This window comes from Empidonax traillii, unplaced genomic scaffold (genome assembly GCF_003031625.1).
Source record: "Empidonax traillii isolate 1590-97213 ecotype Southwest subspecies unplaced genomic scaffold, ASM303162v1 scaffold65:size4453928, whole genome shotgun sequence".
In the NCBI taxonomy this organism is placed as follows: domain Eukaryota; kingdom Metazoa; phylum Chordata; class Aves; order Passeriformes; family Tyrannidae; genus Empidonax; species Empidonax traillii.
This window is the reverse complement of record NW_020955258.1, coordinates 2620042-2645517: the sequence shown is the minus strand read 5'-3', so window position 1 is coordinate 2645517 and position 25476 is coordinate 2620042. Positions and strand designations below refer to the sequence as shown.

Below are 25476 nucleotides of genomic sequence, written 5' to 3'. Positions count from 1 at the left end.
GTTACTTACTATTTTTAACATCTTTTATTTCCCTGTGCTATTAGTGAGATTGCTTGTATGGCATCTCTGGAATAAAGTATTTGAAGAAACTGGATAATTCACTATTTATGAGGTTGTAGTTTTTGATCCTTAAAAACCTCTTATCCCTGATTTTAATCTCCTTCCTTCTCTCCAGTCACCACCAATTTCTACCAGTGCATTAAGGAACAGAGGGAGAGACGCATCAGGAAAAATGTGAAAAAGCCCATATACTAGGTGGATTCTTTCTTAGCTGTTCCTCATCTGTAAAAAGTGCATTTTTAAAAATATACTTACCTGTACAAAGCAGGAGGAATGTGAATCTCTAGTTCATGCATTTGCTCTTAGAAGCAAGTAACAGAGCATTTTTATTTACTGACCTAGTGTGAAGTTTTGCAAAACAATAAAATCAGGGTGGAGAACAATGCATGTTTTTTAAAAATTGCACATTCCTTTGTTCTGTTTCCCTTTTTGATTCTCTCCTCAACCACAGTGGACATCCCTTGTTTTCTTGCAAACTCTGAAATTTACTTCTGGGACAAATGGTGGAGACAGAATAGTCTGTGGGGGGTAATAACCCATATGGGTATAATAAATCCGGCTTCCTGTTACATACAGTATAAAATCTAGAGAACTTTATGTGAGCACAGAAAATAGCTTGCTTCATTCATTTCTTGCTTAGATTCAGGATTAATGACTTGAACACACGAAGTAATGAAAACAGAGAGCAAGTTCTAAAGAATTGGCAGCTCCTGAAAGAGGGCTTTTGAGTATGACTTTATTTATTCCATCCTTTAAGCAGTTTCTAACATTCTCTTCTCCCCAGATGATCCTCTGCATATCTTCTGAATAGCACTAAGATAGGTAGTATTGTTTTTTCAGTTCTAGAAAGTAACAGCCATGAATCCTGGAAATGGCATACAATTATTTTTTACATGTATGTTCCTTAATTGCAGGACTCTGAAGTGTTATTTTTCTGCAGGCTTATAAATAATTGAATTTGCAAGATGTTACTGTAATCCATTGTGTAAAATAGATAACTGGGAATTATTTTCTTCCATTCTGAAGCTTTGTAGCTTAGACACCTTTGTATTTTCATGCTGGCTTTTGTAAGCAATGCTGAGTACAGATAGCTGGGAGAGTTGAACGTGTTGCTGTTGAGACATCCAGAGTCCTGCCAGTCTGGCAGCATCCTTCTAGGATGCAAACAGTCTTAAAAAACCCAGAAACCTTTCCAAGCGTTTGAAACTTGAATGCAGATATAAAAAAGACAGACATCAGTCTTCTCTTTGCTAATACCTGTCTCTTTCTCACCCAGGTCACCCAGTTCAGTTCTACAGCATGAACAGGCCTGCATCTCGACACACCCCCCCGACAATAGGGGGCTCTTTGCCATATCGGCGTCCTCCTTCCATCACATCCCAGACAAGCCTTCAGAATCAGATGAATGGAGGACCTTTTTATAACCAGAACCCAGGTAAAAAAGTTTGTCTGCTCCGTTGAATTCAACAGTGGTGAAAGGAATGACCTTCAGGTCTCTGAAATTTTATGTTCTATCTCCATTGCAGATCTTACACTTCCAGTATGTTGCTGGTAGCCATGCCAAACCTGCAGTGCAAGTGCAGAGTGTCCAGCTTCCATTATGGCAAACAGCTTAAAACAATACTGGCTTTGTTGCCAAATAATTTATTTATTGATGTCACAGTCCCTATCATACAAGCTTTAGTCCTTGACTACACCATGTACCTGCTTTGGTGTGGGATGGGTATTTGAGTTTGCTGATTCTTCATTTATCAGTCTTTGTCTTGTGTACTTTTTTCTTCTGGTTAATGGACAGTTCAAGAAATTGCACTTGTTATACAAGGGTGAGCATTAGACACTTCAGAGACATCAGTGGTGTTCGGCATGGGATGCAAGGGAACTGTGTCATCTTCTAACCCTCCAAGGGATGTTATTTTAATGGCAACCTGCCTTAGAGAGCAAGATGAGATATTAACAGGGAGTGGCATGGCCTGTGTGTCAGTATAACACAGCAGCCTTGTATCTGAGGAGTCCTTTGTCCTGTTCTTCTGAAGAGATGTGAAGGTTTTGATACCAGAGTGAGGAAGAGTTTCTCTTTTGACAAAGCTACAAAAAGATGCAGCAAGATTGAATGTTGACTTGCAAGCACTACAGTGTGTTGCTGTTTTGTGGTGGTTATGGTGGTGGGTTTTGAGGTGTGTGTGTGTTTGCTGGCTTTTTTCAGAGTTGAGCACTGAACTTGGAATTAGGTCAAGTGCTGCAGTCTGCATTTAAGGGATTTGATCAGGTTCGAATATTACTGTTTGTGAGCTACCCTGAAGAGAGATGTGTGCTGAACTTGAGAAGGAAGTTGGGTGGTCCTGCTAGGGACAGGGGTGTGGAAGAAGTTACATGACTAAATTGTAGCTCAGTTGCCTGAAATATGTGGTATTTTTTAAGCACATTATGTGCATATTGAAGGCTGAAGGGGGGAATAGGCAAGAAGGAAAGAGTAATAGCAATTAAAGAAACCTTTCAGAATTACCTTTGCAATAAAGAGGATTTTCAGTATATCCAGAGAGTTTTTGACAACTGCTATGCATTTCTGCTTTAGCAAAGGGATAATTCTCTGCAAGCTGCCGTGGCATTGTTAATAGGTAATCACGGAAGATGCCAAATAGACTTTAAAGAAGTTACATAACCACATTCAGTCTGTGTACCCAGAAAGAAGATAATGATTATGGTGATTATTCACTTGAACTGTAAATTACAAGCAAAATACTTCAATTATACTGGCATATCTAATACAATATAAATAAGCAGTTTTAGTACGAGACTTTTTTTGATATACCTAGCAGAGTACAGAATTTGTTAGCTTTGCAGTTACACTAAACCAGGTTTTCTTTGGAGTGTGCCTTGAAAGGAGGGGATGCTCAAGCATGCATAATTGATGAAGACCCTAAGAACAGAGGCACTGTTGTGTCTGTAAGGAGCAGGGTTAGTGACAGGACAGAGACCGCAATTGCTTCTTAGCATTCCTGAAGAGAGGGAGAAAATAGAAACATAAGAGGTGAAAAAGAGACCTTACAAGAGGCATAAGAGTGTGCCAGCTATGGCTTCTTGTTCTTTGTATGCTGTTTGGCAATAACACAGTACTGTTATTTCCAGTGCCATTTTCTAGTATGTTGGCATAGTCATGTTTGTTTGTTCACTTGTCACAGGGATGAAAGATACTTGCATTGCCATGTTCCGTTGAATGCCACTTCAAAGATAATATAATTTTTCTGCTTCATGGTTAGACTTCATGGTGTAGCAACTGAAAAGAAAATATTAAGAAATGCAGACCCTAAATAATCTCAGCATATGTCTGTCCCAAAGCCGCTCTTGCCAGCCGTACCACCTTTGCAACCTTAGATACCAGTATCGAAGCAGTATAAAGCTCAGCACAGGCTAAAAACCCTGTGGGAGAAACTGGGCAAGTATTGAGGTGGGCACTGCACCCTGTTTGTACAGCTGAATTTTTACCTAGGGGAAGGTGCTCGTGAGCATTTCTGAATTAATTTACAGCAACTGTGAATCTATTGGTGGTCAGCCTGTATGGAAGGAAGGTGGGAGGCAACATTTAAGCTGGTATTTAGCTCATATTTTGAGACAGCAGAGGTACATTGAAGTTCTTCTGATGCACTGTATTAACAAGACCAATATTAATAAAATGTAATATGATAGTCCCTGCACAATGCACAGACTGAAGTACAAACCAGAGGGTTAAGGTAAACAAGGAATGATGTCAGCCAGTGTTAGCATCACCATTTTGACTAAACTATACAACCCAAAGTAATCTAAGGGATTTTTTCTGTTTGCTTGGAGTGTTTGTTTAGAGTGATTAATTTTTTGCCATGGAAAAATGTTTCGCCTCGTTATTTCTTTCAAAGAAATATATATAGTTCACAACCAAAGTACACTGAGTGGACCAAGGAAACCGAAGCTAGTCTACGATAGATATGAATTTTGTGAATCCATATGATACTGAATAGAGGAACCACTTTGAAACGGAACATTTTTATAGCATATATATTTAAAAAACCAGGGATTTCATAGTTGCACAAGAATGCTGAATTCATGAATGTTACTACTTCTCAGTAGGACTTCAAGTTCCCTTTTCTCGCTTTGAAAAAATGCAAGACCAAATCTTTTCCCAGGTACTGCGGTTACACTTGAAAAAGCAAATACTCTCAGAGGTCATGTCATTCAAGTAAAAAAACCTGTAATCGGAAATGTATTTCAGTTTTTCCCAAGAGATATCAATTAGATGGTAAGATAATGGAACTTGCTTTGCATGGAGGTACAAAGATATTTTTATAACAAAAAAGAATGGTTGCTGTTGGTTTTTGTTGTTTATGGTGTGTGGTTGTGAAAGGAATGTCAGTGTGAGTGACAGAAGAAATTCAGAGTTTCAGATAGTGATTACTGGAGTGAGCAAACAGAAGAAATTTTGACACATGACTTGTAAGTGCCGTGGAGTTCTTTTCTCTTGCTATGATGATGTGAGTTAATTCTGAAAAATACTACATCATACCTGGCAGTTTTCTTACCAGCTCTGGAATTAGTCTGCAATTTATTTAGTTATGTCTGCAATGGAGTGGTACATGAAGTGTAGACCTTTCTCCCTTCATCCTTCTGGACATGATTAAATGTTTTTTGTATGCCACAAACTAACAAGAAAATTATTTATTTGTGCTTTTCCTGAGGTGTGCTTTCTGAAAAATAATCTTGCAACTTGCCTAAAGAATATTGCTGCATTACTCGAAGTGATATTAAACCCACATAAAACTAGTTAGCTGATTTTTTTAACTAGATAACTGAAACTTGTATTCTGGGCTAAAACCACAGTTCAGTGTTACAACATGTGCAGCTGGCTGAGAGTATCTTCTTTAATTGTGAATTCACACAAATCGTACAAAGACAGCTCTTCTGGTACTCCTAAAAGGGCTCTTCAGAGTTCAGTGCAGTGGTCTGTGAAGTCAGGTGGGAAGGAAATGAGGCAGCACATCTGGAATAGGCCCTGTGGTTTGGCAGCAGACCGGTGTGCTCTGTTCAGCCAATAAGATCAGAAGTGTTGTGTCTTTCAGATATGCAGTTCTCAAAAGGCATCTTTTTCTGTTTTGTCTAAAATAACTGCCTTATTTGATGGGATTTTTTTGGCCTACGTTTTGAGGAGAAAAAGAGCTATATTCATTTTCATTACTAGGGATTTTTGGATGCTGTTAGTCACCTCTATAAATATCAATTAGGTCTGAAAGGGGGAGGATTATAGGGAAAGAGTCCTCTTGATAAATTTGTCAGTTAGGTCTGTTCATAAAGTGCTATATTCTCTAGGAATAAACTTCATCTTAAGGGAATCTCACAGTTAATTCAGAAAAATATTTCAGTATAGATTCTTAATGTTATGAAAAAGATCTGGGTTGCAAATTTTAAAAATAGAGAAATAGCCTCGAAGAAAGGCTTAGGAATATGCTTAAAGCACCAGAGCCATTTTTCTTTGAATGTCAGTCTCTTTATTTCAGCTTCTTGGCAGCCTGCTACACTGTCTGAGTGGTGATGATGTCTACTTTCCTGTTTGCTGCTTTGTTGTGTTTCTAACTGAATGCCTCTTTCTTTTTAATTTCTGTGGCAGCATCCCTTGCTCCTCCTCCCCCCTCCATCCTACAGGTAACTCCACAGTTACCACTAATGGGATTTGTGGCCAGAGTTCAAGAAAACAGTAAGTTTGCTGCTTCGTTGTGCTATGTTTTATTACTGGATGTGGCTTTTGTGTTGATGAAAGATTTAACTGCATATAGCTAGAATTCTGCTTTCTCTGCTGGCTCTGCAAGTTTGTCTGCAATTGTGAAGGGTGGGAAAAGGAAGTAATTTTGTTGGAGGTACCTGATCCTTCCTTCTCTGAATTTTATTGTCTCTAGTGTATTTTCACAAGTTGTAACTGTTGGTCCCAGTGCAACTAATTGGGATAGGGAGTATTACTTCAACCTGCTACCATGGTTATAGAGACATTTTTATGGTTGTACTATTGCTTATTTTCAGTTTCAGATACTCCTCCCCCACCACCGCCTGTGGATGAGGCAGTGTTTGATGAGTCTCCACCTCCACCCCCACCTCCAGAAGATTATGAGGAGGAGGAAGCAGCTGTGGTGGAGTACAGTGATCCGTATGCAGAGGAGGATCCTCCTTGGGCACCGAGGACATACTTAGAAAAGGGTAGGTTTAGAGCTAGTAGAGACAGTAGGGTTGTGTTTGTAACAATGTTTTTATGAGCTCCTGTCATCCTGCTTTTGGACATGGAGTCTGCCTAGACTCCTTCATAGCCAGTATTTGGTATTGTGGTAGAGGTGCTCCTCCAAATGGCAACTTAAAAGAATGAAAGTTAAGCTGCTCCTCCGAGTCTGACTCTTTTACTCTTTTCCCCAAAGGAAAGGTGATGACTAACAGGCTAACTACATATTTTTTTACTTTCTCTATAACCTACCTAAGACTCACCTTTCGCTTAATCCTGATAATCATGAGGTCAAAAGTGAATGAATCAGTGCTGTGATTGTGTTTGGGGCTCCGGAAGCTGCAGTGCTGCATCAGTGTGGGGCTGTGCTAAGCTAGAAAACGCTGGATCTGTGTGGGACTGACTAACTGAGGCACTGCTGCATGGCTGCATCTCGGTGTCTCCCCCCTCTGAAGCAGGTGTGTGGAAACATGCAGGAGTAAAACTACAGGGAAAAAAAACCTGAGTAGGTAGATGGGACACTTGAGTATGAAAAGATCTACTGCCTGGTGTGTGCTCTCCTGTGAAGCAGGATCCTAGTACCTCTTACAATATAAAATCTAATGTCACAAAGCAACCAGGCGTCTCACCTGATTGTTAGACCCATTCACGCTGCATTGGGGAGGGAAAATCAAGAATGCCACAAAGATAAACCCAGTGCAGGACATGAGGGGAGGGGGGAAAACAGATGGAAGAGGCGCTTTCTGCCTACTCTAGCTTGAAAAAGATACTACCTGAGGGAGATGGAGGAATTTGTGGGAGTTTTTTTGTTACTCCCCAACCCCATCTAGCTCGTGTGTTTTCATGCAAGGAGTACCCAGGTTCATAAGACTCTTTTTGCTGTGCAGTTTGGAGGGTATTCCTGATAACTGATATTAGTTACCTGGCTCCTGAAGATCAGGTTTTGGAGGGTGGTGGGGTTCCTGATGTTGGATTTCTTTCTTTGGGGGAGGATGGCAAATCTTCTTCAGGCTGGGACCAGTACAGGTCATTTCAGCAAGTACTGGATGTGCTACATTACTTAACTCTTTATCAGGCAGTTCTGAGATTCGATAGTATTGGCTCAGTTTCATGGGGGATGATGTATTCAGTACTGGATGAAGATAGGAGAGTAAGTCCCAAGGTTTTTCCTTGTGTTTTTCCAGGCATAAGATACTCTTTAGCCCAGTTCTACATTTGTATCCCTATTTTTGTTAGGTTTTTGTTATCCCTGCCACCTGGCCCTTAGCACATCTCCAGTGACATTTCAGCTGAAAGCAAAAGAGAAAAAAGAGGATCCTGGTGTGTGCACTGCCTGTTAATAGTTTCTCATACTAATGCAAGGGATGTGTGTGTGTACACGTGGTCTGGGAAAACATCTTTCTATTGGAAGAAATAATGACATTTGAATGATACAGCATATTGTTCTGTTACACTTTTCTGTGTGACTTCTGTGAGACTGTGAACTCAGATAGTTTATATAGGTGCATATATGCACAGATCTGTTACCTCTCAGCAGGCAGTCCAGGCACTTTAGTTTGATATTTACAAGGAAAAGCATATGGGATAGCAAAACTCTATAGGGGAGTCTTTAAAGATAAGCTGGAGAAAGTCAGGCTTTTAGTCAGAGCATTTTTTCTGTGGAGAGAAAAAGTATAGGAAGCCAAACATTGTCTCGTGTTGGTGGAGAGACCCATGCAAAAACTTGAGATTTGACTGCTTTGCTGGAGTTGGGAGAAAAGTGCTTGGCTGTGAGTTTTTTGTAGCGAGCTTTGAAGATTTAAAGTTAATGAAAAACCCCATACTAAAAGATGACTTTCATACTCAAAAAAATGCTTATCCTGCTGGGAATTATGCTTTATCTTCTGCAAAATAATTTATCCTGTGGCAACTCCTTAAGTTCTTATAAATAGTATTCTGTGCCAAATGATTCGGAGCAGACAAAATGGATGGAAGTAAGTGGGGCTGTTCCAACACATTTATCCCCAAGTAAGCAGAGTAGCAATTTCTAGGATTTGTACTTGTTCTTTTGGTATGACTGTTCTCTTATTTAAGTTCACATGAAAGCACTTCTAAGAGGATTAGGGTAGATGACCTTTGCTATAGAAGCTGGGACACCAAGGAGGTGTCAAATACAGGGGGTTGCTGCATATCAATATAGGATTCAGTATGACCCTGTTCTGTAAACAGGTCAAGCAGTGTGGGGAGCTACTTTTAAGATATGCTCTAGCCTACAGCTGAGAAGGAAGTGAATAGCAGATCCATCTTGATGGAGAAATTCTTAGGTTGGATATAGTTACTGGGGATGCTGAACTTGAGGACACCACCGTAACAGCAACAGCCAACCTGCAGTGTCCAGGGACACGCACTGCAGTTTTCTGTTCAGCTCTGTGTCTAGATGTGTGGCATGAAAAGGTAAGAAAATCTTCTGGCTTTGCAAATCACATGAATGGAAATGGGTACCCAGAAGGAAAAATTGCCCTCATACCACATAGAGAAAATGTGTGGTCACAGCTGACAGATTTCAGTTGGGTTATGCAGCCTGGCCTATGTTTGTGGTCAGTTTGATGCAACAGAGTTGCATCTGTGTAATCGTTGGAGAACCAAAGATCACTGATTGGAAGAACAGCAACCTAAATGGTAATTCTGTTTTTCATAACTGCGTTGAAACGCGTTCAGATAGAAGCGAGAAGAGGCTCTGGCTCAGGCTCACAGGGAAGGATGCCACCTCCTGAGTCACTATTGCTGCTTCCTGTCTCATCTGGAGCCTTTTTTGCAATACTGGCCTGGACTCCAGGTAACTCATGGCATGTGACAAGCTCACAGCTTGAACTGGTGGGACTACAGACAGAAGGATTAAACAGCCTTTTAGAGAGAGGAGTGTTGCCAGTACAAAAATAACTTGCTGGAGGAAGCAATGGTGATGTAAAAACAAAGCCACGCTTCAGGTAATGTTATAAGAGGCTTGACAGGAGACAAATTTTCTTCACAAACTTAAGGAAGAGTTTCCTTCTTGTGATCATTAAATAATGAACCCATTCAGTATCAGAAGGGACTCAAGAAGTATACTCAAATGAGAGAAAGAAAGGAACTGGAAGTTACCATGATCCTTGGATTATTATTATCGAGACAATGAAGAAAAATAGCACAGTGACTCAAGGAAGACATTTTAAAATTAACAGTTAAAAAAGAATTTGAAGGACTACAGTTGAACACAGTACATGTTCATATAGCAACTTCTGTTTTTCTAGTTAAAAATTTACTCATTTCTCCATTTGTGTTTTGTTTGCACAGAGTTATATATCTAAAAGTAATTAGAATGAGTTACTTAACTGCTGGCACAAGTGTAGAGCCAACAACTCGTGCTTTTTAAATATGCTCTACTCAAATAATGCAAAAAAAATAAATCTCGGCTCACACTCTGATTCTCCACCAGAATTGATTTGTATAATCTCAGGTTTCCCTAGTAAATATTTGAGTTGATTCCTTTGCTCCCTCAGAAGGAAATGACCTCTTTTCTTTTGGAAAGAATGATGAGTTTAGTAGGACTCTTGGATAGTGTGCTTATGAACCCATGCTGTTAATTTTTAATCCTTGTTTTAGTTTATAGAGTATCTTCCTGTCTATCCCCAGTACCAGATTTTAGGATCCCTGTCCAACATCTATTTTTTTTTCAATGGCAGCACTGTATGTTTCATTGCCAAGTGCTCAAAGCAGTTGATTGATGCTATTTGTTAAAGTACTCAGAGTCTGGCTTAGCTCATTTTCTGTATGGAACACATAATGATAGGACTGAGAATGGAAACACGTATCAAGTTGATGTCTGTTTTCTTCCATATCAGGACAATGTTTTATTTAATATTTTCTAGTGCTTTGTCCAATTTCTTTGACTTTCCTAGCAACTTTTGTGCCTTCGGTAAAATATTTTGCAGCTGTGAAAAAATGTCCTGATACAGTATGTGTATACTTTGTTCCCACCTTCTTTGTTGCTCCTAACAGGATTCACTCACCTTGGTGCTGTATACCCTGAGAGTGGCTGCTGGCTATTGAGACTGCATGCATGCATTTTAGAGATCTAAATGTGGAAGTAGCTAGGGTAGATGGAAGTCTAGGACATCAGCCTTGGCTCATTCTTACTGTGATCTGAAGAGAGCTCTTACTATATTCCTTCTTCCATGTTTTCCAGGTCTTAATTGTGCTGAGATCTGTTTTAGCACATACATCTAATACGTGAATCTTGGAGTAAGCCTGAGTGGTCACAGCCATGAGGAGTTACATTCACCTCCTTGTATCATTCCACACCAAGAGTTTTTCATACAGTTGTAAACTTCCTCTGGTGGCTCTGGAAATAACAAGAATAGAAGAGTTAAAGGCTCATGTGCTTCAAAGCATGAGCTCTTACAAAAGGCTTTGTAAGAAACTGTCCCTCTCAGCAGGTCATTCTGCACCCATACTGGGTGGGAGTGGAGCTCTGAGATTGCCTGGATGAGATAGGGTGATTTGATTTCCCTCCTCCTCCCTGTACCTCTCCTAACAGTCATGCTCTGTTCTTTCCTAGTGGTGGCGATCTATGACTACACCAAGGACAAAGAAGATGAGCTCTCATTTCAGGAAGGTGCCATCATTTACGTCATCAAGAAAAATGATGATGGCTGGTATGAGGGGGTCATGAATGGAGTCACGGGGCTCTTCCCAGGGAACTATGTGGAGTCGATCATGCATTACTCAGAGTGAAGACTAGAGGACAGAACACTGCATCTCCTGCTGCAGGAGCTGTCAGGGCTTCCCAGATCTCCACCAGCCTCTGGGGCCCAATCCAGTATAACTGAATGAAGGATAAATGTAACAACCACTCTTTTGGGTTTGGTTTGTTGGGTTTTTTTTTTTCTTCTTTTCCCCCCTCATTATAAAACAATAGTGATTTGAGTTGTTTGAACAAATGGCTCTTCCAGCGGCCAGCAGAGGCTATCCTGAGCCATCTGACTTAGACCCATTCAGAGGTAACAAACTCGTTGAGTAGCTGATACTTCACTCGAATTCTGACTTCTGACAGGCCTTGGGATCTGTCTCAGGAATCCTGTGTGCCCCCATAGTACTACCATTGGCAGCAATGCCTGGCACTGGGGATGCCCTGGATGCTTGTGGTGAAGGTTACTGGCCAGTGGACATCCCTCCTGTTTCTACACTACACTCCTGTGCAGCTGGAAGAACAACCGTGTGCTAACGAACACTGGGATTTCTGCACAGAGACGTTTCTGTAACTGCTTTCCAGATAGCTGGATCAGTCTTTAGCGTAAACACTTGTGCAGCTGCTCTGCACACGTAGGCTGCCGCAGGGGCACACAGAGCTGGCTTTCATTCACTCACCTTTCGGTTCAGACAATTAAGATGGCTGCAGCCCGGAGGACCCCCACCCCCATTTCCTCATCTTTTGAATGCCACATATTTGTTTTGTGTTCTGCACTGATGTAAATGTGCTCCTCTCCACAGCAAGCTCCTTGCCATGATTGCTGCCAGTTCAAACAGAACTCACAGATGCTGTTGAGGGTGAAGGCGAAACTAAGTTTACAGGTCCTCCTGGGGTCTGAGGATAAACTCTAGGGGGTGTGGTCCAAGGTTCAAATCTACTCATGCCTGCTTGCACTAGAGAAACTTGCCCCCAACTTTAGTCTTATGCACAATATAATCTTAAAAATCCAATCAGGTATTGTAAGTTGGCTATTTTGTACTTGATGACTAGATTTGCATATGTACTGTGAGAGCCCTGTGCAGAGGCAGGACAAACGGCGATTGTCGTCTTCATGTCTGTTGCCAAAATCTCCAGTGGAAGTAAAAAGGGCTGTTGTGTGTACTGGTTTCCCATGGAAATCCAAGCAGTAACTAGTAGTAGTTCTAGCTCTTCCCCTAGCCCTTCCCATTGTTTATTATAATAGATATTTTGAGATGTACTGGTGGCTTGCGGTGGAGTAATACCAACTGAAGGCTCTGTAGCCCCTTGTGATAATACTTGGCTTTTTAATCTAGTCTCAGTTAAAAATTCTGCTCTGTGGTTGTACACAGCAGATCACTGTAAGTGATGGCTGTACTATCTGCCTAAGGGAAGGTCTAAGTGTTACCTTTGGGTAAATATCATGCATTAACTGATTAAATTTCCTGTTGAGTCTTGTTAGCCTGCAAATTGAGCTGATGTGTATCGTGAGAGCCTCCTGGGCCAGGGCATCGTCCTGGGCAACTTTTGACTGTCACCTGGCCGAGTTCCAGCTGGTACCAACAGTAGCTTCTCCAAGGTGAGACAATGCTGCACTTGTCTTGGAGAGGCCTGTGTGAAAAGCAGAGCAGTGCCCAAGAGAACACCACCAGGGCTGGGTTTGTGATGGTATTGGCAACAGACAGGTAATACCAATCCCTTGCTTGGTAATCGGTGCAATACCAGGATGGAGGTGCAGGTTTGGTGCAAACCTGGGCAGGGAGGTGCCACAGCTGCTCAAGGGGGAAGAATGAGAAAACGGATGGGTGTGGTGGTTTGCAGGACCCAGAGGAACATGATCACCTGCTGTGAGCTTGCACACAAGAAGCTAGTTTGGTTGAAGTCTACAGGAGGGACAACTCTGAAGAAAATGGTGTGCAGATAGAGGTTACTTTCTCCCCTGCTCAATCCACATGTAGCCTAAGCACTGTTGTCTTCTTTCTGGAAGCTAACAGCATTATTGTTTGGGTGTGTTTGCCAGAACAGATACCTGTATGCCTTTTTCTTTGTGAAAAGTTGTCTTGCAGCAAGACTAGAAGAAGCAGCCATGTTCAGTTCCCTCAGTCCATCATTTCCCTGGGAGCAAGCCCAGAACCATTGGTTGTGTAGTCACTGGAATGACCGTTTCCAGTGTCTACACTTTTGGCACAGGGAGGTGGTGCTTGCAGCCAGGGACAATTGAACAGCAGCATTAACAAGCCTTTGGTGCTTATAGGGTGGCTGTGTTGTCCAGGACTGTCAGAGCTTTCCTGGCTTCTCTTGCCTTAGATGTGTTTATGGCAAGGACTGAGCCCACAGTGCTCAAATGCATTGTTGGGGCAGCTCAGTGATTTACTAAGTGAGAGCTGAAACCCTGTGCCTGTGCAGCCACACTCCAGCTGGCAGGTCATGCATTAGTGAAATGTGTCTGTAACCCAGTCTGTGTAAGAGAGTGCTTGAACTCTTCTGACAGGTGGTGGGGATAGTGTGTGATACACACCCACATCCTTAATCTTCATTCAGCTGTTTTTTATCTTGAAAGTTTTCTGTGTTGTGAGAGCAGAGCAGTGTGAGCTGAGCACTTGCCAGAGCCCAGCACAGAAGACGAGGCTGCAGAACCATGAAAGTGGAATGTGTGACATTCCTTCAAGAACTGGTTTTGGTCTGATGGGCCAGGGGTTAGTTTGGTCCCTGCTGATAGCATGTGGAATTGTTTATCCTGCAAGAACTGCTGTGGATAGAATTTCTGGGTCACCACCTGCTGGTTTTATGCTTTATTATGCAGTACTAATGTAAAGAAATTTGTTGAGTTTTATGCATATTTTTATTTTGTACAGATTTTAATTCTGTGGCTTCCTCGGGGATGATGTGATATAATGGTCATAGACCAGACCAAGGTAAACAGGCTTTGTATATTAATGTTACATAGATTGCATGCTAGTAAAGTCAGTGAGGGTTGTGTTTCCAGTTTTGTCCCCTGTACTTCTCCTTGTCCAAAACCTTCTCTCCCCCACCCCTTTTTAATTTACAGGTTTAACTTAAAAGGGGCTGGCAATTGGGACTAGGATGGGGGAGAAACACCTCACTATTTGAAGTAGATGCACGGCATCTCTGCACTGCTGCGTTCTGCTGCCACACCTGAAGGTGTTCAGCATCACAGGCTGTTGAAGCAGGATTGTGTAGGCATGAGAGGTGGGGGAAGGAGATGCTCCAGCATAGCCCAAAGAGTGCTGTATGGCCAAAATGAATATGTTTCTCCCTTTGTGAGAACTGCCTTAGCCCAGCCAGCTGTTTTCATTGTGCACAGAAATTGTTCAGCATTCTCTAGCGGTGTATTTTGCCTTGGTTTGCTGTATTAGAGGTTTCTTCCTTCCTCTTGGCCCCAGGGACAGAGCTGTTAATTACAGCTGCCTCTCCATCATGTGCCTGCACGAGGGGAAGTCTGACTGAGCCTGTCCACATCTAGTGCCGAAGCAGGTTAATTTTGGTGCCTTCTTTCCAGCCTAAGAGAGATGGCTGAGATTGCATGTGTCTCACCCATTTTTTTTCCCCTCATCTTTTTTTTTCTCTCTCTCACTGGTTAGAGCAGAGGGCTGAGAGGGGCAGGAGAGGCAAGCAGCAAATCTTATGCTCGAGCATCCAGAGAGTGTGAGTCCATGCACACTGGCTGGAATAGGCCCCAGAGAGCTGAAGCAATGCCTGAACACTTGCTGGTCTCACTGGTGAGACACAGGCAGATACTGCTGCACTGAAGAGCACTGCTCTCACTAGAGGACAAGAGGTGTGGCGTGGCCCCAAGGTAGATGAGAATCTGGTGTGTGTTATCCGGAGGCTGATAATGTTCCTGGAATTCAGTTTGTCCTTGCAGTTATTTCAGTTAGTTGTTCCTGAAAGTGGCTGGAGATTGCTGCTGGTGTGAGCTACAGGTCCTGTGGTCTGTGGCTGAGTTGCTTACCAGTGGGTGCCAGAAAGGCTTAGACCCAGCTAGTTCTTGCTAGAGCAATTTGTTCTCCTTTCACAGCTGCTGGGCATTTTCTTTCTTTGCTGCTGAAGGTTTTTGGTGACAGCCAAAGTTGACATTGGCAGCTTCTGCCAAGTGCCACTTTTATCCAGGGCGTTTCACTTGATTATGAGAAGGAAGCCAGGCGGGAGCAGGACTGATGAGCCCTTTCTGGCAGAGGGTGGATGGGCTGCCTGCCTGCTCTGTGTGTGTTGTTGACTAGAGGTGGACGAAGGTTGTGCACCGACACTGTTGTGCTTCTGTGATGTCTCCCACTTGTGCTTGATGGTGACTTAGTGCTGAGCTCTTCCTAGCAACTTCTACCGCTTCTTAGCAAATGCTGCTGGAAATGAGCTTGCTTTTTTATTAGTTATGTCTGTGGGCTCCAGGCATAAAGCAAAACTCATGTTTTCCTTTCTGGTAAGGATGGAACTGGGAGCATTTACAGGGCTTCTCCTCCTTGGAGTTGGGACAGGACATTTTGTAAAACAGGTGGAGTCTGTATTCTCTGCAGGCCAACTTTTTGGAAGCTGCTAGAGGATGCTGTTGAAGAGACCATGGTGCTGTGGTTTTACTAGAAGCAGTACTTGTATTCAGGGTATAGACAGTCACTGAATAAGCACTGCAGCATTACAAGCACCATGTAAAGACTTCAGTTCCCATGTTGGCAACTGTGGCAGTGGAAAACATACAGTGCTGTTGCATTCCCTAAGGCAAGTATTTACAACACTAATCTCAAGAGAAGATGGTGGAAACTGAGCAGTAGCAGGTAGATGATGGGCTACAACTTCTAGGTGCCACTTACAAGAATCTACTGTGCTTACAGGTCTATTCACCTTCCCCATCTTTTGACATCTCCCAGTATTTGGCACTGCCACATTATTGCACAGAGGTCAGAACAGTACAAGAGGGAACAATGTGTGGTTTGGGTCCCCCTCTCCCCCCGCTGAAGTCCATGTGTAGTAACTGTCCCATTGACCTATTTCTGATTTTAAAACTTCAAGAATAGTGGGACCCCCTACCTCATGTCCTTGGGGAGACTGCTGAAAGCTTGGTGCAGCCAGGGCTTGACAACTGCTGTTAGAAAGAGTAATTCACAGACCATGGTGTTCTGCTGCTTTCATTCAAAAAAATCCCACCCTTGTGTTTTGTTCAGTCTCCTACCCATGCAGGAAGAGTTTGTTTCTTTGGTACTCTAAATATACTAACTTTATTAGCACCTGTGCTTATAAGCAAGATCTGTTACAAAACAGTGAAGGCAGCAGCAGCCTGACATCCAGAGGTCAGCCTACAGCCAGCAACCTGCTGAACACTGACATGGAGACCCTGCTGAAATGTGTGCAGAACGTTTGTTCCAGTTTCTCTTAACACCTCAGAAGAATCCTACCACTGCTGACTAATAGGAAGAGCTGTGTACAAATTCATTTCCATTACAGCGCCTCGGTAAAGTGCTGACAGGTCTGAGAGTTTTTTGTAAAGAACAAGTGCTTCTTTTCACATTTGAAAAAATGTCTTTTGCAACTTGCATGGACAAATAGTTTCTATGAATTCTCTGGAGATGTCAGTGTCTAAACATGGATTTTGTCCATGCACTTTTTTGTGAAAGCAGATACCCCCTTTGGTTTGTAGTCAGAGGAGTATCATGCTGTGCTTTTGCTTTTGGTACTGCTGATGCAGTGGATGAGTGCAGAGCCCACTGTAAATGACCAAGCCCACAGGACTCTGGGGAGCTGTATGCCGCCAGTAACATTTTATTGTGTGTGCCATTTGAACCACCTTCCAGTGAGTGCAAAACCCAATTTTTAAATTTTTTTAATTGTACTTGGAATTAACTGTTGCTGTGTACTAAACCCTCTTGTTACAAGCCCTAAATAAAAGGAACAAAGCACACACCATGTGTTCTGTGAGCGTGCCACAGCTGTGTCACATTCTTTGTCTTTGGCTACAGACTTTTACATACACTAAGGAGGGGGATAGTGGGTTATGTGTGCAGCAGGATCCCCGAGGATCTCTGAGCACTGCACTTCCCACAGCAAAACTCTGATCCTTGGCATAGAGCCTGCTGCCTTCAGCAGCTCCTCTCTCCACCTCTGTATGACTGCTCCTTCTCTGGTAATTGCTAATGTAACATCTCAAATCTGTGCTGCTCTCAGGGCCAGCCTGGGAGCAGATCCCAGGGGGAGGAACAGAGCCACATTCCCTACGGTGGGCCCCAGAGAGGGGCCGCAGCAACACTTACCAGCCAGCAGCTGTTCCCCTGTGAGCAGAGCTGGACAGGACTCTGCAAGCCTGAGGAAGGAGGCAGGTGGAAAGGTGAGCCTTCACACGGGGTCCTCTTTAGACCTGTAATTGGTGTGCACCATGTTACTGGTACAGCCAGCACTGACCCCTGGAAAGAACTGTGCAAAGGAATAAAAAGCGATTTTATTTAGAGTGAGCATATCAGTGGTAACGTGTAGGCCGTCAGATACCTTGAACCCCTTCTGAGGGGAACCATGGATGGATGACCTGAGAACACAGAGGGTTTTGAACTCATGAAAAAGGAAAATTGCAAGACAGAGGATTAAAACAGGTTATTAAATTTAACTACATCTTTATTGAATTGTGCATATTCCATTGTATAATGATCTATATTGGGTATTCTATAATGTAGTATTTCTTTTGTCCTCTCTCATGCTTAAAAAAGTATATTTATACATATATTTATATATATTTATAATATGGCAAAGCTCCCCCCAACCTGAAGCTATCAGTCTAAAAGAGCTTTGATTTTTCTTTTTGGAAAGGGAAGAAGAGGGGAGGCAATCCCATTAAAAGATAAAATGTGCAATTTTCTTTTTAAAGCAGTAAACATGAATGTATTTACAGCACTCAGCACAAGTTTGCTGCACAGACAAATCATCATTGCAATGACACTTTTTCTTACACTTGCGTCTCCAGTATGATACAGAATATTCCCAGTGGCTGCTAACAGTTAGTGTAAGCCATAGAACAAACTGCTGCTCCAGTTAATTTCTGGTCCACTGCAGTCCACTAGGAGGCCTAAGATTTCGGATTACAACTTGTGACAAAGCATTTCGTTTTCCTTTTAGAAGTACAAGCTGCACCAAATCAGCAGCAGGGCACTGTGGGCACAGGTTGGTTTGCTAAACTATCCTTCACCCCCGCCCCTCGCAGGTGTGTGCCCAGTTTGCAGTGTCGGTTAAAGGCAAGGGATGCACAACATCTAACAGCGGAACCCTGCTCATCGCCAGACGCATGCAGCAGATCAGCAGCACGTCAGCTCCTGGCAACTTGGCCTCTCAAGAGGCTGGTGCAAGCACATCTGCGTACCTGGAATTTAGCTCTGAATGCATCTTTGGCATCTTGGGATAGCTGGGAGGAAATTATTTTCCACTGGAGGGAACAGTTGATTCAGTTCCAAAGTCTCCTAAAAGACAAGCCGCCTAAAAAGCAAGTTGCCTTTAAGCATTTAAATAAGGGGGTACTGCTGTCCAAAATCTGTCACTCAAGTTTCTTCTCATTTATCTCACTAAGTCCCTGCTGTGGGGGATTGTGCATCCAGCGCTAGTTCCTGTTCCTCCTGGTCTTCCAACTTCTCTAACTGCTGTCACCAAAGATACACACACACACATTGCTCAACAGAGCTCCTTGAGTCCTTGCCCTCGAGTGCCTCGCAGAACCAAATAATCCAAGTCACCATTTTCCCTGTGTCAGTGGCAGTCACGATAACTTACACTGCGTGGGATACGCACGCATTGTCAGCTCAGTTGCAGTTTAGTGTCTTAAACTTTTCAAAACTACACCAATCCTGTGACTCACTGGATCACAGTGTTAGTGAGTGCTGCCCCCTACAACAGAACCCTGGTTTGGTTAGTCTTTGTGGGCATTTTTTAATTGAAGAAAGAATTCAGAAAGGAAAATTGCTGAATTTAAGACAAACTTATAATTCCAAAACAAAGCTTAAAACCCCAGCACGTTACAAAAACCATCCAAAAGAAAATTATCCCTTGTAGTGTTAAATCTCTCTGTTTTGGAGTCTGCCCCGATTGTGCAAGGGAATGCAAAACTAAACACCAGGAGCCACAAATGGGCTCCAACAAATTAAGACTCTCACCTCCAGATGAGGAGTACACTGAGTACATAATCTACACCTTATCAGTGCATAAAGGAAAACACAACCAAACTCATATTCTGGCTGTATCCTCACCACCTTCTGCCAGGAGTTTATACTGCTTTCCTGGACTGCTACCGATTTTAACACGACACTAGTTGAAGTAACAGTCATACTAAGACCCACTTATCTTATTTTGAATAAGAGACAAATTTACCTGCAATGGTACCGCTGAAGCAAAACAATTTGGTTCTATGCCGTATTCTGTAAAAAGCAGAAAATTTCTCTTTTGCCTTTCTCCTGTTGAAATGGCACTTTTGGTTCCTTAAACTGTGGAAAAAAGGTTTTTAAATTGGAGGAAAACTGGCCACACTTTGAGCTCATTTGATTTATCCAGTTCCCTAAGGGCACAGAAAGAAGGAATTTAGAAAACCTTTAAATGTACAAGCCCAGAACAGTAAATGTTAAAATGCACTTGTTGAAAAAACTGCTTCCTCTCCCATCAGACCTGAAACCAGAGTGATCCAGGTAGCTTCACTTTGTTTCCCTGATGTGTCAGTCAGTCACTGTTGCCCTGCAGGCAACTGCAGAGTAAGTTCAGGAGAGGAGCTCTTTGGCTTTTGAGGTCACGCACCAAGTCAGAGCAGTCAGGGGTGGTTTGCCACAGGAAGAAACCACTGTGCAGGGTGAAGCAGAAACCTCCTCTCCCAGCCACAGGTTTTAAAAGTACTAATCAGAACCCCCAGCCTAGCCACCTCCATCGTTACCATGGTTTGTTCAGAACCTGTGTTTGTTTTTTAAAAATTTCTCCTCTTAAGAATAGTGCTGATAGAAAAGCCTCGTTTTCCCTTTCAAAACAACTTCCCAACATCTAAATTATGACAGAAGTGTCTGAGAAGGCTAGCTTCCTGCTTTCTACACCTGTGCTGCAGTCATGGAGAAACCTGGCTGAACAGGAGCATGCTGCTCAGAAATGGATGCTACTGCTGCATGAGAGAGAAAATGAAAACCTGGAACAGATTAACAAAGGCAGCTGTATGCTCTCAGCTGCCCCTGCAGCAGTGGGGCTTCCCTGATACCCGCCTTAACAAGTGTCACACAACTGGGGTTTTAAGTAGCCTCACACTCTTAGTATTTCAGGATCAAAGCACCAGCTCTCTTTGTGTCTGAAGTATGAAAATTCAGCTTTCACGTGCTCATTTTAATAGTGCTGGAGGGATTACTGCCCATGTTTGTAGCAGGAAGCATCTTCCTGTGTGTCTGAGATCCAGCCCCTTAATTTTCTGATTTAAATAAATATAATGGTGCAATTACGAGACCATTGCACACAGGGGAAAATAACTTCCTTGCAAATAAGGCGTAAATATTTACTTTCACAAAAACGGTAAATAAATACACTGGAAAACCAAGTTACAATGCGGGGAGGGGGTGGGGAGGATGTCTCCTAAGCTGAAAAGACAACTAGGTTGTCTGACCCACATTGCAGCCAAATTTCAGTGCTTAGCTGAGAGGAAGGAAGCTGCAGCCACTCACTGTATTTCTGGATTACTACTGACTTAGGAAGTAAACTGTAACAAGAAGGAATACAGGGTGCCACCTTTTGCTAGTACTCATTCTTTTTGTGGCAAACTAAAGAGTTAAACGTCTGTCTTCCAGCAAGCTATTAGGAGCCTGCAGTAGTAAGCATGGATTCACTGCCTAAGGAGAGATGATACTGGGAAAATGAACGTGGGCACAGGAAAATGAGAACAAAGCTCAAGTGTCTCTGAAGAAATTGCACTCAAAACGTTGCTGTGCTGAGTCCAAAGCACAGAGGTACCCGCACTGAACGAAGGAAAGTAAAAGGGCTGGAACTGACACACACCAGTGGAGCTGTCCTGGGGAAAAGAAAAGCACAAGGGGCAAGCAGAATCCCCTGCCTGCTCTCACCTGGGAGCACACGCTGCATCTTGCCAGGGAGCAGAACGTGCCCACTTACCCGTCACGGTAACAGCTGAGGAGTTGTGACTGTGCATGTGCCTTTTGCTCCACTGGTGTGTCTGAGCCCCAGGAGCTGCACACAGTACAGAGCAGCGAGAGGACAACGTTGAGAATTACAGCACCCATGAATTGCAGTGTAGCTTAACAACCTTCCTGTGAAGTTACTCACCAGCTACACTGAGCATGCTTAAAATCAACAATGCAAATGCTTTTAAGGACACTTTGTAAGCACAAAAATAGTAGAAACAAAACTTGTGAACAATTTGAAAGATACAAAAAAGTGCCTTTCCATAGCAGTGCTTTAAAAATGCACACAATGGTATATACTCTTATTGCTCAAAAAAACTAGTCTGAAATATTAAAACAATTTCCAGAGGTGCTGAAATAGATTTTTAAAAAATCATATGAAACAGGTCAGCAGAGACAGCACCACTAATTTTTCTCTTTTCATGATGCACCTATTTAAAACTATATAGTTATAGATGTGTCATTTACCCCCTCTAATTAACAAAACTTTTTTTCCTATTCATAAAATATTGACAAAGACATTTATTTTATTATTTGGATTTTTTAAAAAAACTTTATAAAAAAAAGGAATGGGGGACACTGTCATGATATTTCTTAAATCTATCGTCCTCAATTACTCTAATAAGAATTTAGTTTATATAGTTTTTACACATGTGAGGATACTGTCAGGTCAAGCCACTGCCTTTGTTTCGTTCTTTGGGGAAAGGAAAGCATTTAAAGTTTGCTTTTGGAGGAAAGGTAAGCAAACAGTGAAATGATTTGCTCTATGAGCCTATTGACAGTATCCCCGTGGTGATGAGGGAAGCTGGGGTAGGTACAGTCCAAGTATTTCAGTTGTTTTACAAAAGGCTGCCACCACCACCCTGTAATGAACATGCATGATGTACAAGACCACTTACACCACCTACACTACCTTACCACAAAGTCTGAACACGTGGGTAAGACTGGACAATCAAGCTGCTGAAGTACAAGAAAAAGAACTTGTAGTACTTGATCTGGTGATGGACTGTATAGAGATGACTCACAAAAAACCAAAGCAAATCAATAGTATTTTCTACTCATATAGGCCCTTAAAATCAAATAATTAGCAAATGTTATTGCCTCTTTAGGTGTTTTTTTTTCCAGTCTTCTTCCTTCACTGCTAGAAGTGCAACTTTCTAATTAACAGGTTAATGCACTGGTCACAGTCTCTGGCAGGTCAAAGAAAAGAGAATTTCTACTCTGCTTGGCCTGAAATTGCGACTCCTGTCTCTTTCTAGAAGGGAAAGTTTCTTGACAATTTCTAATGAATTACTAATAATACTTTCTTTACATATTTCCAGACACTTGTTTTTGTAAAGATAGTACATCTTCTCAGGCACAGACCAGGTGAGACTATGCTGTGTACACCTGTGCGAGAACAGAACGCTTTCTACAGAAACCTACCTGTTCATTCGGGAAAGAACTACACGGACAAGTGACGGATCCGAGTGGGTCAGCCTTGCGGATTGGCAGGATTTTCGACTGCAGGAGTCCTGGCAGCTTTCAGAAGGGGTTAACACAAATATATTCATCTTGAGCCGTAGAAACGAATGATCGAGCCTACCATCAGTTAGAATGCATACTGGTTTGGAATAACATATATTTATCCTACTTAACCGCATGGACAAATAACTTGAAAAAATCTGTAGCAGTGTATATTTTTAAACTATTTGGGAGGAGGGGGAGGCTCTCTATAGTATAAATATATTTCACTCCAGCCCACTATATATAAAATCTATTTTTTTCCTCAGAACATACTCGCTTTCAGTAGTATTATGACCAGAATGTTTTGGTATGTTGCATCTGTACTTTTCAATCGACGGACCACGTACAATTACTGGCAGAACACGGCTGGCTCTGCACCATTTACCCACCACAAACTGCTGAGAAGTTCGTGGGTTTGGTTTTTTTCTTCCTTTCTTTAAAGTGCCCCCAACATCTCCATCTTTGTGGTAAGATTTGACCAGTTAGAGTCCGATTCCAGGTAATATACTGACTGAAACAATAAATACGGTTCTACAAAAACATTCTGGTTATCTTCTATAATTGCGACGAAATATATCACAATATATTATATACCTACACTTATAATACATGCACAAACATGTCTCACGTGGACAGACACTACAAAAAAATTATCTCCCTCCCCCACCTCTAAATGCAGAAAAAGAATGAAAATGGGGTTTTGGTCCAATCCATAAGAAGGGTAAAAGAAACTGAAAGGATGAAGCCAATGCTTCTCTACTCACTTTTCCCAATAAAATATCAACACCCCCAAGCCCCCAACTTTTTTAGCCTAGCCATGAGAGGGGAATGTCTTTACATTTAGCTGCAGTTTGAGATCACCTCTTTTGATGGGGCTACCATCCGCATCCGCACATTCTCTCCAAGTGCGCGGGATCGCAGGCTGGCTGATCACAGCCCTGGAGAGCACCGGCCCCTCGGCACTGACTACCAGTCCCGCGACAGCTTGGTGTTCTGATCCCTTTTGGGAGGAGCTGGGGGTGGCCCCCTCCGTAACGTTGCATAGCCAGATATGTGAGCGCCCCCGAAGCTGCTGGTCTTCTGCTGGTCAGCCAGCAGCTCCGGCGGGGGCGGAGGCAGGGCCATGTCGTCCATGGTGGCGGTGGGCTCTGCCCTCGACATTCGTGCGGAGGACAGGGAGCCATGCCGGGTGATGGATTTCCGCTGCAGCGTCCGGTTGAGGTCTGCCAGGAATCCTGGCTGAACGCTAAGGCTGGACTTGGGTGAAGTGGGCACTTGAGGGGCAGCTGGCCCTGGTGGCTCCACGACCTCCGCCTGCGTCAGGCGGGTGCTGTCGTTCCGCTTGGGGCGTGTGGGTGGGGGGGCTTTTTTCACAGATGGTTTTGACCACGCCTGAGGCTGGGGATTTACGACAGCGACCTTTGGGGAGGTGCTGCCCGAAAATACAGATGGGATTTCTACTGGTGGGGGTGGAAGATCTATTTCAGGTGGTGGTGGTGGGAAGTCTGAATCAGATGGTGGTGAAGGGAATTCAACCACAGGTTCCTTTCCAGATACACTCGGAGCAGAAGCCTTGGCTGGGATCCCACCCTGTGGAAGGACAATGGGCAGGCTCACCCCAGAAAGGTTGAGCTTTCCTGGCTTTGGAGGGGCTGGAGGAGGCGATGACTCCTTGGAAGGAGACCCTGATGGCTCTGGTGGGTGTGCAAATTTGCTGACAAGGCGGTCCACTGAAGGCCTCTTGGACTCATGGTACTCGGCGGAGCTCGTGGACTTGATGCTGGAGTTGCGCTGAGGTGTCGGAGGCGGTTTCTTCCCTCCAGGGCTTGATGTCTTGCCGGCCTTTTTGACTGGAGACCCTGATTTGTCAGGGGGGGGAGAACCTGCAGAGGAAGCTGGGGAAGGAGGTGGAGGAGGAAACACTAAACTGCTCTCTGGTGGAGGAGGGGGGAAATCTGGTGAGGGAGCAGCAGCAGGAGCGGGCTGCCATTTAGGCTTTGTCTTCACCGCTGGAGGAGACTGTGGAGCCACACTCAGCGGAAGGGGTTTCAGCGGCTGGGGCTCAGTGGCAGGTGGGGTGGGAGGAGGTGGGAACTGGCTAACTATCTGCTTCACCACTGATGGCACTGGGGACTGAGGGGATGGAGGAGGCTTCACAGAGAAACTCTGCTGCTTTGGGAACGTTGCAGGGGGAGTGGGGCCAGGAGGGGCTGGAGGCAGAGGAGGCACCTGGGGAGAAGTGACACTCGGTTGTTTTTTTATTGGAAGGGGCAAGGGAGCTGTCACAGGGGGAGTGACATGTGTGACCCCTGGCGATGCTGCCTTCCCGCTGGGCTGAGGGGGCAGAGCTGCCATGACGGGCTTTGGGGGTGCCTGGGGAGGGGGGGGGGCAGGCACAGGAGGAGGTGGTGGTGGCAACGAGGAGGTAACGGTGGCCTGGCTTATATTTGGCTGAACCTGATGGATCTTGGGGGGCGGCGGTGGCGGTGTGAACTGCGGCACAGAGGGGGCACAAGGCGCCGGCTTCAGCTGCGCCATGGCCGAGCCCGGCGTGGGGGGCGGCGGCGGTGGCGGGGGGGGCGGCATGACCCCGTTGGGGGGCACCAGGATCTGAGGCTTTGCCGAGGGCGGGGGTGGCGGGGGGCCCTGCTGTGCGGCGGGGGCTTTGGCAAAAGGCCCGCCGTGCTGGGCGGCGTTCTGCAGCCGCGTGATGGTGCTGTACTTGACGAACATGGTGGCGGGGGAGCCCCCCGACGGGGCGGCCTGGCTGGGCAGGGGCGGGGGTGGCGGAGGAGGCGGCGGAGGGGGAGGAGGGG

The 25476-nt window shown here is 44.0% G+C and overlaps 2 protein-coding genes and 1 long non-coding RNA gene across 12 annotated transcripts in view; 1 reads left to right on the top strand and 2 right to left on the bottom strand.

Moving 5' to 3' along the window:
• The window catches only part of ABI2 (abl interactor 2), a 69094-nt gene extending 52166 nt beyond the window's left edge, over positions 1-16928 (top strand). For 6 of the 10 annotated variants that reach the window (XM_027880205.1, XM_027880201.1, XM_027880200.1 and 3 more), the window contains 4 exons: positions 1337-1495; positions 5693-5779; positions 6100-6273; positions 10866-16928. In XM_027880205.1, coding sequence (XP_027736006.1) covers positions 1337-1495; positions 5693-5779; positions 6100-6273; positions 10866-11041 — 596 coding nt within the window. In that variant the 3' untranslated portion in view covers positions 11042-16928. The remainder of the gene's footprint in view (positions 1-1336; positions 1496-5692; positions 5780-6099; positions 6274-10865) is intronic. The other 4 variants (XM_027880203.1, XM_027880207.1, XM_027880202.1 and 1 more) reach the window with 1 other exon arrangement.
• Positions 759-17431, bottom strand: LOC114055764. The gene is made up of 2 exons (XR_003570821.1): positions 17273-17431; positions 759-1230 (listed from the first exon to the last, which is right to left on the bottom strand). It is a non-coding gene; the product is annotated as an uncharacterized LOC114055764 (long non-coding RNA).
• A 5998-nt stretch (positions 17432-23429) lies between these two features.
• The window catches only part of RAPH1 (Ras association (RalGDS/AF-6) and pleckstrin homology domains 1), a 52213-nt gene continuing 50166 nt past the window's right edge, over positions 23430-25476 (bottom strand). The window contains exon 15 of the mRNA XM_027880197.1: positions 23430-25476. This exon is cut by the window's right edge and continues 32 nt beyond it. Coding sequence (XP_027735998.1) covers positions 23627-25476 — 1850 coding nt within the window. The 3' untranslated portion in view covers positions 23430-23626.